Source organism: Lepisosteus oculatus, chromosome 15, assembly GCF_040954835.1.
Source record: "Lepisosteus oculatus isolate fLepOcu1 chromosome 15, fLepOcu1.hap2, whole genome shotgun sequence".
Lineage (NCBI taxonomy): Eukaryota > Metazoa > Chordata > Actinopteri > Semionotiformes > Lepisosteidae > Lepisosteus > Lepisosteus oculatus.
In genome coordinates this window covers 11576021-11590487 of record NC_090710.1, presented here as the reverse complement: position 1 = coordinate 11590487, position 14467 = coordinate 11576021, and the positions used below count along the sequence as shown (strand labels likewise).

Below are 14467 nucleotides of genomic sequence, written 5' to 3'. Positions count from 1 at the left end.
TTTTGTAAAAGATGGGAAGAAAAGAAAAGGTGCAGGGGTGAGACTACAAATCAAAAATAACCTACCAATTAGAGAACTGATGCAAAAGGCTACAGGAAGTTTGGAATCTATATGGTTAAATTCATAAATATTCTCAAGGCTTAACAGTACATGTATGCTATAGACTACCTAAAGCAGACAATCATAGTCAAAGGAATTTACTGTACGATAAGATCTGGTAGACATGCAGCAAAGAGACTTTAATGAGCAAAATCACTTTTACACAAATTGGGATATGTTGTGAAGAGGAATAAAGAAGCCAAAATTGTTGTAGTATAAATCATGGGCAAAATTCAAAGCTATAATGTAACAAAATTACAAGTGTAAACTATATCTTGCTGATATTGGAGCATATAACAGAACATTAAGCACACCTCTTTTAAAAATGGTTTTCTTCCACTTGCCAAGATTATTCTGAACTTATTTTTGAAGCAACACTACTAGTCATTTGTGAATCATTGTAGAGAGAACATTTTATTGTACCAGAAACAAAAGCTACTTATGGTAGTTGTAAAATGTATCTGTTGTCTATTTCCCATTCAAAACTTCCCTCATCGGAAATCTGAAAGGCTTGTATTTTTTTGGGTTTTGTTCCAAGACGGACCTCTGTTTAAAGTGAATAAACATAAGCCCTTGTTTTGCTAGAAGATAAGCTTTCTTTCTGCCACTGCAAAAGTTTACCACATTTCATACAATAATTTAAATTGCTTGTCCAATTAGCCATCATTAAGCGAGCTGTTTATTACTTTAACATTCTCCTTTCCTAAGTAATCCCTTCCCACTTTTGGAACTTTACCCCCCAAAAAAGAGCAAAAGCATAAACAGCACCATCTTGTGGCAATTCCAAGTAATTACATATAGGTTCCTTATTGCTTCTTAAACCAGTTAAGGCACTAACTATGAAAGACTTTTCCTCCATTATTTTTGTTAGAACCAGGATGTGAAGGATGTTTATGTTTATGGATGCGTCAATTAAAGAAACCAATATTGGGAAGGTGTGAAATAAGTACCAACACTAGATCTATTGGGGTGGATCTCCTGTTTATTGTAAAAACATTCACTTTTTCTTTTCATTAGTATTTCATCTCTGATTTTTACTAAAAAAAAACTCCAGAAACCTTAATTTGGTTAATTTACACTGCAAATGTATCAGATTTATTTGGTCTTTTAGTAGTAGTATAATCTTGTGCTGCAATGAAACTAAGAAAAACAAATCTGCTGGACCAAGCACAACAGTACATTTTGTAGGACAGATCATAACAGACAGTATGAACTGGCCAACCCTGATATTGCTTCAAGTCTACAATGCTGCTTGGAATACTTTAGCAATAGTTAAATACAATTTATAATGAGTGCAATTTACTATTATATTTCAAAATTATTGGTCTATGTGAAAGCCCTAAATTAAACAATATTGTCATCAGATGAGCAAATTGGAGTTTGCCATTTTAAAACTTAAGAAAAAAATTACCTCCATAGAATAAACAATAAAAAGTCCAATAACAAGACAAAACAGAAATAGAAAAGTAACATAAAGCTAAGTCAAATTGCTTTAATCTATTTACAATATTTTTAACTTCCATGTTTATTATGTATTATACCATAAAAACTGGCATAACACCTTATATGTGACTATATAGAATATGTAATTATATGTACGGCCATCAATGTGGTGACAAACCTTAATTCAGCAGTTCTTAATTGCTATAATCGGAGAAGAGGAAGCAGCTACATTCCAGGGCCTAACCTAGTCCTTTATGCAATTGACCTGCTGTTTTTTTTTTTGTTTCCTCAGTCGAATCCTTGGCTTTCTTGGCTGCTATGGAGTATCAAAAAAGTTACCACATTTATAAATATTACCCATTCTAAAGGCAAAGCCCCTTACTCTCTCTGAAATGTTAGAGCCAGTCTGATTGAAGCCTTACACCTGATCCCTTATGAGGCAATTATATTTGACAGAAACCAAGTGACCAGACAGGTCAAGAAACTCCTAGAAAGAATCAGACCATTCTTGGGTGGCAGTACCCCCAAACACTTTTGGGGACTTCACAGTAAAAGGGAGAGACCTCAGAACAGTATAAAGACTCTGCATCTTCTCTCTCTGATCCTCCAACAAAGAAGCTGAACAATGAGTGGGCTATCCTTGGGCTTTTCCTTTGTTTAACACAGATGTGCCAGATAATCGGAGAACTCAAGAGTGATCCTAGAATTTAACAAACTGTGGTCATATACTATACCTGTAGGCATATCACTTTCCTTTTTGAGGTATCCACAAAGCCAAAGCAATAACTTGTGTTTTGATGGACTTTTTACAGGATTAAAGGTTTATTCTTAATTAGAAAGTTATTTTTATGTTTTGCATAAGAAAAACTGTTTTAAGTTTAATTTTTTTATAGGAAAGGGGATAATTTTTCCTCTACAGTATTTGAGTCTTATTTGCAAGTTACTGCTTTTGCATGTTGGTCTTTTTTATATTTTTGGACAAAAGGATATTTGATATTAATTTCAACAATACTGATAGATAAAGGTGATCTAATTTTAAATCACATTGTGCACTCATTTGTACTATTTAAATCAACAGAAATGCAATTTCCTCATGCAGAAAAAGTTAGTACACCCGTACCTTCATCACTGCATCAAATGCCTAAAATTAGAATCAGGTGCAAATGATAAGAACATCATTAGAGAGTAACTTGGAGGGCACTGCCTTAAATAAACATCAGAAAGCTGTGGTCTGGTTTTGTCTTAGCAATTGAGGTGTGTGACTACATCATGCCAAGATCAAGAGGTTTCTGAGGCCCTCAGAAGAAAGATTGTTGATGCCTATGGGTCTGGGAAGGGTTTTAAAGCCATTTCCAGCAATATGTAGTCAATCACTCCAATGTCCAAAAGATCATCTACAAATGGAGAAAACTTCAAACCACTGACAATCTATCCAGGCCAGGTCGTCCCACCAAATTCAGCCCAAGAGCTGACCGAAAGATGCTACAGGAAGTCTCCAAGAACCCCAGGATAACAAGATAGGATTTAAAGGCAAGTCTTGCCTCAGTTAATGTCAAAGTGCAACCATCCGAAAGAGACTGCACAATTGGCGAGGTCAGGAAGGAAGAAGCCTCTGCTCTTAAAAAAGACTGAAGTTTGCCAGACAACACCTAGGTGAAGATCAGGACTATTGGAACAATGTGCTCTGGATGGATGAGACAAAGGTAGAGCTATTTGGCCACAATGCCAGACGTCCTGTTTGGTGAAAAACAAAAACAACCTTTGACCAAAAGAACCTTATACCAACTGTAAGGCACGGTGGTGGAAGCATTATGGTTTGGGGCTACTTTTCTGCCTCAGTGCCTGGGCAGCTTGCCATCATAGAGTAAACCATGAATTCCACATTGTACTTGAGGAAAAAGTGAGGCCATCTCACAAAAAGCTGAACCATAAGTGGACCTTGCTACAAGACAATGACCCAAAACACTCAAGCAAATCCACAAAAGAATGGCTCAAAAAAGAAATGGAGGGTTATCAAAAGGCCAAGTCAAATCCCAGATCTCAGCCTCATGCTGTCTGGGGACATGAAGCGGGTAGCACATGCAAGAAAACCCTCAATCATCACAGTTGAAGGAGTTCTGTAAGGAGGAGTGGACAAAAATTCCTCCACATTGATGTAGGAGACTGATAGACAATTACAAAAAAATTCAGGTGGGTAGCTGCATCAGCATGCGTAGGCTGCAAAGGAACAAGTAACAGGTTTACTCCATGCTGAAAAAAAGAAGAAAGAGAACACAACGTTTCAGCCGTGGAGCCTTCTTCAGGTGCTCGCACTTATCACACCTGAAGAAGGCTCCACGGCTGAAACATTGTGTTTTCTTTCTCCTTTTTTTTCCAGCATGGAGTAAACCTATTACTTGTTCAATTACAAGAAACACCTACAACAAGAGGTTTATGCCAAAGGGGGCAACACCAGCGATTGAAGCTAGAGAGTGTACTTAATCTTTCCCACAGCAGACAACTGAATTTCTGACTTTGGACTTTCTGAGTTGGAATCATTGCTTTAATCTATTCATATCAGTATTACCTGAAGTAAAAAGAGGAGGTTGAGTCTGAGGAGGAGGATGAATCCCCGATGTGACAATTGTAGGTACTGAACTTGTCATGGAGTTTGGTGGGGCATCCATTCCAGAAGGCTGGAGAGGTGGGAGAGGAGGTGGAGGACCTTAAGATTGGAAAACAAGTTTAAACTCAGAATATAAGCGAACATTAGACCCACTGGTAAGTGTACAAAAAGAACATCCAAAAATAAGAAAAAAAAGTGAATGAGCATTAAAAATTAAAGCATAGGAAAGCATTTGATTTATACCATTAATGATTATATTTACCTGCTACAGGTGGAAGACTGGGAGGTAAAGGACCCGGTGGGGGCACTGGTGGCCTCAAATTCACAGGTGGTGTCATGAGTGGGGGTGGAGGAGGTAGGCCAGGTGGGGGAGGACCTTCAACAACAGGAGGGGGCTGTCCTTGAAAGGGAAGAATGCCTGGCAGATTCACATCTTCTACAACAACTGGATCACTGCCATGGTCAAAAGGACACATATCGCCTCTCATGCAGAAACCCTTTTCTGGAGAGAAAAAAAATCATGAAAGACTGAAGAGTTACTCTACATTCTTTACTGCACAACCACAGCTTCATGTCTGGCAAGTAAAAAGAGTTGTGTTTGGGATGTTTTTTATCGTTGTAAATTTCAAAGATCACCAAATTACCTTCTTTTGCCCATGAGGTTCAACAAAAAAAAAATCAGGCAAGTTTACTGTACCTTGGTGCAATGCTCACTGGAAGTTGCATGTGTTGTTTTTATAAACTAGAATTTCTTTAGTAAAAACAATGGACAAATTTGCCATACCAAAAATAATCATTTTAATTGGGTATCATCTTGTGTTTTGTTTTAAAAGACATTTAAAATCCAACTTTAAATATTGTTTTTCAAAAAGTTAATAAACATATCTGATGAAACTGTAATTTACCATCATAGTCTCGACAGCGTTTTCTTTGTGGAGGTCCTCTTACATATGAACCATGATCCAGCTGATCTTCATGAAACTCTGACCAGCTTTCTGTGGTGCTGTTGCCGTGGTGAGTTGGCGCTATGACAGTAATGGTACTGCTTAGTGTCGGGACAGGGAAATGGCTAGAAGAAACATTTGACACTAAAGTTCCCGGAGTATAGTTGTTTTCTGAAGGCTCTGTTCTTTCAGTTCTGTCATGCTCATACTTCAATTTCCCAGTGTCTCTTTCTAGGTATAAATAAAACAAAAAAAAGAAAGGGAGGCCATCATAAACGACTTTCAAAAAACAAGATATTAAATAGACATTTAAAGTATTCACAACAATATAAAAACAAAGCTATAAGTGTTTTATATAGAATAGTGCACAAAGTATAACTTTAAAAAAACCTGTATATCAAGATACTTAAGATGTAGTAATGTAAATTTCCACAATTCAGAAATCTGCGATTTCAATATAAGTGCATATCTATCAATGCTCAAATATTACCATAAATGAATCTCTTTCAAGACTATAATAACTCCCTCAGTAAAAAAAATAGTTACCTATGAAATGCCAAATGGACCATTTAAATAGAGTGAAAAATTACCTCTGCTTCTTGTTCTGCTTTGGCTTCTAGATCTCGTCCTGCTTCTCTCCCTGTCTCTGTCACGGGGCCGATCCTTACTCCAGCTCCGGCTGCGGCTCCTGCTGTAGCTGCGACTGCGTCCTCGCCTCCGTGTATACCGATCCCTGTATGAATCCCGCCTTGAAGGATTTCGGTCATAATCCCTTTTGCGTGAGCGATCATCTTTTTTACGATCATCTCTGGTTCTATGTAGAAAAAAAAAGTCACCAAACCTTCAAGATACTTATACTATATACAACTTCCAGTTGCATATACTCACGGAGCTAAAAAATCAAAACAGTTCTTAAGTTATTGCACTAACAAAACTAACCTGAAGTAAAATGTCTCTAACCGTTTAGTACAAAGTTTTCCTCAAGATTTTTAAATCCTTCTATTGTTCAAGTCAGACTCTGAAAGATTCATCTTGCAAACTAAGCAATATAGCAAAAAGAACTAAAGCATTTACAATCAACTTTGAAACAATTTATTAAATTTGTTCCCTCTATAAAATGGCTAAAAAGGCATCAAGTGACTTTGTGACATGCAAGAAGGGACAACAGATGGGCATTTCTTGTGATATCAACACTCAGCTAAGCAATGAAGCAAACTAAGGGGTAGAGTGCTGCTTTTAAAAGAGAAGCAATCTCAGAGTTACATGTTTGAACAAGCTGATATGTTAATACTGCATTTAAAATAAAATAAAATGAATTTGTTGTTTTGGCAATTCAGAAACTCATTTTTATTTGGAAATTTTTCCATAAGAAACATTTTTGACCTGAAACCACACAGATGGACCTTCATCAAATTCTCCGAAATCCTCACAAAGAATTTGTTATAACGGGAAGTAATTAAACAAATTAAAAACATAAGTATCCTTGAAAGCTGGTGCAAATCCAGTGCATTGGAAATAAATGTAACTAAGACTAAAGAGCTTCTTTTCAATGCTGAAACCGATAGAGAGCAAACTTTGCAGACAATAGTACTAAATGGTAAGTCTGTAGAGATTGTGGAGTTTTAAATATCTGAGAACACATACTGATCAGAGGCTGAGTTACATGAGAATATAGACAACATCTTTAAGAAAGCAAAGCAGAGGCTGTTTTCAAATTCAAAGACTCAAGAACTTTAATGTTGTTTTTTTTCAAAATATCCTCAAGATGGCATATAAAAGCCTTGTTGAGGGCATCCTAGCATTTAACATGACAATGTGGTATGGAAACCTGGGGATGAAAAGCAAAATCAGATGGTCCAGGATTGTGAAAATGGCAGGAAAAATAATCAGCACACAGCAGGCCACTCTATTCTTAATATTCATAATACTACCATAAGGAAGACGGTATAGGATACCAAATTAAAACTAAAAAACATTTACAAAAAGGAACAAGTAATAGGTTTATTCCATGCTGAAAAAAAGAAGAACGAAAACACATTTCGGCCGTGGAGCCTTCTTCAGGTGTGAACACCTTTGCAGCCTACGCATGCTGACGCAGCTACCCACCTGAACATTTATAAAAAGTCCTTTGTCCTCTCTAAAATAAAACTACTCAATAAAGGTATGTAAATGTATTCCCCCCTGTACCTATTAATTTGTCCAACTATTTATGAATCCAATACTGTTTTGATTTAATATTATATTATGCAACTTATGTTTTGCGCTTCTGTGGGAGAAGCCAAAGAAATTTCCACAGCAGTGGACAAAGGAAGTATCTATCTATAATTCTATATAGCACAACTATGAGATATATCTGTATAAATTACACATCACTAAATCACTAAACATGTAATTTTAAGGGTAGAAACTCAGTAGCCACTGAAAATAGTCAAGATTCAAATGTATAATAATCTTCTTTGTAACTGGTTTTACATGATTTTAGTACAATCATGTACACCAATAGCAAAAGTCCTCAAACAAACTACAGTACTTTCGTATTCTGAGCACCAGGACGGACCTGAAATCTTTTTATAGTATTAATAAAGGCTGTGTTTTGAATCTCAGTAAATCGGTATACCAGGTTTACATTAAGAAGCACATTTGCAATTACATTGTGCAGTTTTGTTGTGAAGGTTTGATTCTGATCTGAACCTTTATAACAGGAAAGTATGACAAGTTTTAAAATTAATCCACGGGCAAAGATGTCCATGTTACAAAAAGGTAGAATTCACGTAAAAGGTAGAATTAGATAGATTATCTCAGTACTAAATGTGTGTTACCAACAATTTCTGGTTAACATGCAACCTGAATAATATATACAGATGCAGCCATTCAAAGTGCGCGGTACACACACGTACCGGAGGTAATTGGCTACGGTGTCGCCCATTGTGACGCACGATGACGCACGGTACCGCGGTACGTGATTGGTTGACCGACAGGGGCACTCGTGGTCCGTTGGTCTGTCATAGAAAGATTTACAGTAAACGTCTTTACTGTGCCCGTTGTAGTATTGAATATTTATATGGAATTTTACCACTGAAGGGAAATCTTAGTGCCTGAGCATAAAAAGAATAGGAGCATACTGCAACGAGTGTGATGGCTTTGACGTGCTAATGTGTTGGTTTATCAGTCCGGGTGTGGCAATGTTTTTTATTATTGTTAGAGAAACATGATCAGATTTTCCCCGGTTCAGAAAAAAAGATCTGAAGTACTGTACTGTATACTAGTTTGTCACTCTTCACATCCCCTCTTTGCTAAATGGCTTTTGAATAGAGTCACATGAAGACAGAGGTGAAACAGCCCTACACAGCCCTGTCACAGTACACGAATATAATTATATCTTATTAATTTCTTTAGATACGCGATTCTTTTAATACAGTCTTTGCTGTGCTCTAGAGGATCCTTGTGATATTTCGAGCTCTGGTTGAATGATATGTGTCGCAGTTTAATCATTTTCGTAGTTAGAAATTATGGAATGCTCTGTTAAAAGCTAGGGAGTTTTTATGTCCGTTGCAGTTTTTTTGCAACATGAATATAATTATATTGTTATTAATTTCTTGAGATACGCGATTCCATATTATATTCCCTTTTAATCAAATTCTAAAAGTATGCTTGTTGACTCCAGTATCACGTTAGTTAAAGACTTCGATGCTTAAAATGTTTAGGGAGAAATGGAATACTGGCGTGTATGTTTTCTTTAAAGTACCGAGACCAGCCATATACTGTATGTTTAAGTTCCAAAATTAATATCGTTTATAGCCTTCACACGCGTTGCAGTATGCTCCCATTCTTTTTATGCTCAGGCACTAAGATTTCCCTTCAGTGGTAAAATTCCATATAAATATTCAATACTTAAACAGGCACAGTTAAGACATTAAATATACATATACATACTGTATACAGTACAGTTTCCATACGGTAATATGTTTATGTTCCTAAATCAATCTCTTTTATGAGCATGTGAAAGGCATGGTGAATTGATTCTCAAAAATTACTGTACTTTGCATGATTGGAAACAAATGCGTGATTGCGAAATGCTGTGGTGTTACTTTTACAAAGACGGTCAATGAAAAAAAGAATGTGGACCAGGGCAATACTTTGAGTTTACACTTACAGCTTATCCAAGGTCATTCATTATTAATACTATTAGTAGTAGTAATATCTTCGTTAAAGACTTTGATGGCGACAGCTCAAACATGAGAGGTTGAGCTTTATTAGCTCCACCTTGCGGAAATTCCTTATAGGAGAATTTACGGTAACTAGCGGTATTTACCGGTAACTCGCGGTAGACTGCGTACAGCGTACCGGAAAATAATGCGGTATCGCCCGCTCATTTTGAATGGCTGCATCTGTACATTTACAAAAAAAAACATTTCCCACAGAAAACTTTTCAGATTCTTATTGGGACTGATCAATGACAACTGGTCAAATGTCAGTGGATATTGATAGATATTAAATTAAGAAAATGAACAATTAAGCAGCCTTCACTTTATTAATTAGCCTTCTGTTTAGTGAATGAAAAACTAATTTTCATTCATATTTTAAGGTTAAGTGTGGTACATTTAAATTTGTTTACAAAACACAACCTTTAACTTGTCTATCCAACATCACATCCTCCTCAATCATCACACTAAGAGGGTTTTTAATAGTTTTGTATTGTGTTTGCGTCTTTGCCTGCCAGCGCAAGATTCATAGCATCTTCATCAGACTGGTCCTTAATTTAACAAAGACTGACGTGAAAACAGAATAAGCACAATTAGCTGCTCTCACCTGTTGTCTCTGTACCGTGAGCTGGATTGCTGTGGGCTGTGATTTAATCTTCTTGAGAATTTCTTTTCTCGTTCTTCATCTTTGCTTAGCTGTCACAAAAAAAAGAATGCTTACAAGTTCCCATCAATGGACTTCTAAATGTAGGCAGAGCGAGTGGAAAATATGGACAATAAATGCTCTTTTCAGTTACTTTGGACTCTGACAAGAATTACTGTGCGATTGTTGGAACTTGCTACAACCTTTAAGTTTAAGTGTTTTGTTCACATAAAAGAAGATTTAAGTATGGGGATTTAAAACTAACATCAATGGTAAAGGCTGCTTCAACAATATAATGTGCTACCAAAATGATATGATTTAATAGCATAAAAAATCTGTTAGTGGTAGGCACTGACCAAAGATAAGAATGCCGCTATGTAGAATAAGTTAAAATATGATAAGGTCTTAATTTACATTACCAAACAAAATAACTAATATAACAGACTTGGATTTTCCATGTAAACATAATGAGGCACAGCAGAAATCCAAAGTCTGAAAAATTAAAGAATGTGCAGTAGACGGTAAGACTGAGCGAGAAACAAAAAAGGCAGCCTTTTCCAAACATTTCAGGTTGCAAAGTTTATGCCGTATGGTTGACAAAGTTATTTTCATGTTAGATCGACCCCCAAGCTGGTAGAAAAAAAAAGTGCAAAAGACAATGTATTAGATTTACTGGCTTTAGAATGTCTGTAAAACAGCTCTTGAGAAACCTGATGCCTTACACTAAGGGATCTCAAACCTGGAGGCCCACACACCTACTGGTTTCCATTCCAGCCAACGTTAACTACTCATTTTGAGTTAAGGCTTCAATTAACAAGTTGCTTGATTGGAATATAAGTTTTCTTCTACTGAAAAATGTAGAATCTCACTTATGAAATCCAATAGTTAAAAGGCAACCTCCAACATGTTCAGACAGTTCAAATTCATTCTAGTAAGTCACATAAGTGTTCAATTGTGTAACCGCTTGACTAGAACAAACAAACAGTGGGTGTGAGGGTCTCCACTATAAGGTTTTGGAACCCCTGCTTTATAGCATTCTACTTAACGATTTATCAGTGTTGACCTTTTTCACACTCAGCACTGTGAACATTCTTATTTTATTTCTTTTATTTTTTTCTTCATAACTTTGACAGGACCTCTCTACATACTAGATAAATGCTTCACTGCTAAAAATTAATTTATAGATCTTCAAAAAAAAACTTGCTTATTTTAATTTACTGCAGTTCCCTGTACCTTCCTACAATTTAAGAGGAAAAACAGGACCTTCCAAGAGAAACTATCAACTTTTAGCCCATCTAATCTCAATTTCCTGCTGCTAATGACAAAGAATTTTGGAGTGAAATGAAACGATCTATGCACCTGAGGGTGTTTTTTTGCAGTTATATTTTTTGCTTGATCCTCACATATGTTAACAGTCCAACTTTGTTATATTATGACATAAATTGTATTGTATACTCTTTCATTATTTCTCTTCTGTGCAACAATGGTGTGAAATGCATGGTCAGGTCATCATTGGTAATGAGAATTTCTTGTTAATTCACTATTCTGGTTTAATAAAGAATTATATACTTCATTAAAAGCATAGGTTTTTGTGATGTATCCTGGCTAAAGTCTATTCTAGGTTACATCTTTCATACACAAATTTCCACTTTTGTTCAACTGTTGAAGCAGTTTCTCACTTCTGCCTGATCTACTGTGGATGAATTAGGTTATGTACCCACTTACAAATAAACCACTTTGAAATCAAAGCAACATATATGTAATTATTGAATCTCCATACCTGCACTGCAATTATTTTGTAGAAGAGAAAGAAACATTGACTGTTCCTTGATTAGATAATAAACTTAAAATGTTCTTAGATCCTATTTAATTTACAGTTTACAACATTATAAAAACATTCAATTTGAAGACTAGCATTGGTTCAACTTTAAAGAAGAGGTTTCAATTAAACAATCTATTGATGTGTCTTGTTATTTTTGTTCCAGAGCTGGCTAACAATGACAACATTACACTGAACACAATATTCATGTCTTTGCTTAAAAATCCCAAATAATGCATTATAATAGCATAGTACTGTTAACAGTGTATCTAAGTCACACAAATTTTCCTTCTACAATACGTACAATACTTAATGTGGCTTATGCTTTTACAATCGTATAACAATTTTCTGAAATCATTAAAAGATAAATCACTAAAATAAATCATTAAAACCAAGTTTTATTTTTCAGTATTTGTAAAACAAAATGTAACTTGTCATAAACTACAGCCAAACTGGTCTTCAATATATCAACATATGAAATCAACCAAATTATCTGAATAAAAGACATCTCAATCACCTCTTCTTTTTTTAGGTCATCTTTTTCTGGCCGTTGATGAGCCTCTGTTCGTACAGTTGACGATGGCTGCTCATATTGAGGTAGATAACTCTTTGTATTCACAGCTTCGAAAAGTTTATCTACAAAGGTATGGGTTTCTGTAAATACAGAAAGACAAAAGTAGCAATTTTAGCTCAGAAAAGCTTAAGACTTAAGGCACATACACAGTATGTAACCAAAAGGTGCATAAAAAACATTACATACATCTAATAAAATAAGCACATTGTGTTGCAAAACGAGTTTTTAGATATATTCTTCACAGTATAATTAAGCATTTTTGCTATATTTGGCCACAAACACTCCAGGATAAAACACATTTTATTTCTGATAAATCCTTAAACCAAATCCCCAATTCTGTATCACTGAGATTATATTCATATACTGAAGCTGAGTTAAGAATCATTACAGAAGCATTCTGAACCATACCCACCTTTTTGAAGAAATACATCCAACTGGTCGATGCATAGTGCTTTCAGTTCTTTCTCCGTTTTATCCTTTTTCACTAAGGCAACAACATATTTAGCTAGGGCAGATGGATCAGCATCACATCTGAAGAGTAAAAGGCAGCAGCAGATTATAAAATAGTCATACTGCACAGAAAACTAATTTATACATTTCATGTAAAAAAAATCAAATAAGTGATAATGCTAAACAATGCTGGAGTTTATTTTGTTAGTGTCTACATTTATTGTTATTCATACGTTACACTAGCTAATACCCTTGAAGAGCGGCGTGGAGGCTTCGCCATACAGCCTAGTGTAAAGACCATGTGTAGGTAAAAAAAAATAACTCTTCAGGAGCTTGGGTTTCACAATCCTTAGCGTCCAACATATTGGGTTTTACGAAAGAAGAAGTGTATGGTAAATAGAAATATTAAAATACAGCATTCGAGATATTTTCTTAAATTACTGGTGTCAGATGCATAAACATTTAATATCTGCAGCTATCGATTAGTCTCTAAAGTAAACAGCACAGAACAAATTAACTTAGTATCCGTAGACGACCTGCGTAGACAAGAAAAAAAACCGGAGTCCCTGCATCTAAGAAATATATTATGAACATGAGTTTTACTTTCAATGTAAAAACAAAGTCTCTCTACACTCCTTCAGTAATACAAAAGTTAACAGCTACTTACATAGGTTCGAGGGTCTTTGAAAGCCAAGACTTCAGTGCATCAAGGTTTTCTATTATCATTTTAGAAACTGATCAGCTCTACAAAAACGCTTTCAGGGCAAAGCCCCTTCCGAGCGGTAAAAAAGATTAAACAAGGGAAACAAATGTGCTTTTTTCCAACAGCAACTTGCAATGTATGCCGAAAACCCCCCAAAAAGGCCCAACGGTACCTATAGAAAAGCAGGATCGTGGTTTTGGCGGATTAGAACACTATATTTCTTTTCCGTCAGTTTGCTTAAGATAGGATAAATTGGAGGCTACGTCTTGTAAGAAACTGAATTATATAAAGGTAAAATAATTCACGTTAGCTAGACTTTTTTCAGTTTCCTTCACCTCTTACTCCACGAAAATGGCGGCCGTTTACTATCATTGCAAGGCAAGAAATCGCGAGATGATCACCCTCGCCTTTTGCCTGTGTTGTTACGTCACCAATATTAAAGATTACGTCTTTAGAAAAGAGGATGAGGGCGTATTTCTATTTAGTTAATGAAATGACCATTGCATTGTTCTTAAAATAAGCCTTTAAAATAAATATCACCATACTTATTTTTAATTTTAATGATTAAGTTTAGACAAGGCACTGTGCCCTTTTCATCAGTCACATGGCGATGGCTGGATAAAGCATGATGCATCTGGCTGTGTAAGCATAGGCTGTAGTTTTACCACATTAAAAAAATACCAATAATACAGAGCATAATCCAGGAGAATGAAACGGTCCTGGTACTAGGCAGTGACCTATGCAAATCTAAATTACTATAAAATCAAACTCACCCAGCACATTTAAGGCAGCTGTGGGCCGTAATGATTAGAACTCTGGATTTATAGCTCAACTATTGTGCCCTTGAGCAAGCTGTTTTACATCAGTAAAATGCTCCACATATGTCACATATGTCTGAAAATATACAAATATACAAGATTTCACCCAGCTAAATTATATATATATATTATTCGGTGGGTGGAGGGAAATAGAGCATAGAGAGAAA

General features: G+C 35.8%; 1 protein-coding gene across 5 annotated transcripts in view; it reads right to left on the bottom strand.

The window, feature by feature from the left end:
- Positions 1-13879, bottom strand: part of rbm26 (RNA binding motif protein 26) — a 34893-nt gene extending 21014 nt beyond the window's left edge. For 3 of the 5 annotated variants that reach the window (XM_069178761.1, XM_069178762.1, XM_069178763.1), the window contains exons 1-9: positions 13447-13879; positions 12742-12860; positions 12273-12409; positions 9901-9989; positions 7989-8090; positions 5682-5905; positions 5053-5322; positions 4410-4649; positions 4109-4246 (exon numbers count right to left, since the gene is read on the bottom strand). In XM_069178761.1, the coding sequence (XP_069034862.1) occupies positions 4109-4246; positions 4410-4649; positions 5053-5322; positions 5682-5905; positions 7989-8090; positions 9901-9989; positions 12273-12409; positions 12742-12860; positions 13447-13505 (1378 nt within the window). In that variant the 5' untranslated portion in view covers positions 13506-13879. The remainder of the gene's footprint in view (positions 1-4108; positions 4247-4409; positions 4650-5052; positions 5323-5681; positions 5906-7988; positions 8091-9900; positions 9990-12272; positions 12410-12741; positions 12861-13446) is intronic. The other 2 variants (XM_015363624.2, XM_006638984.3) reach the window with 2 other exon arrangements.
- Positions 13880-14467: the final 588 nt, after the last annotated feature.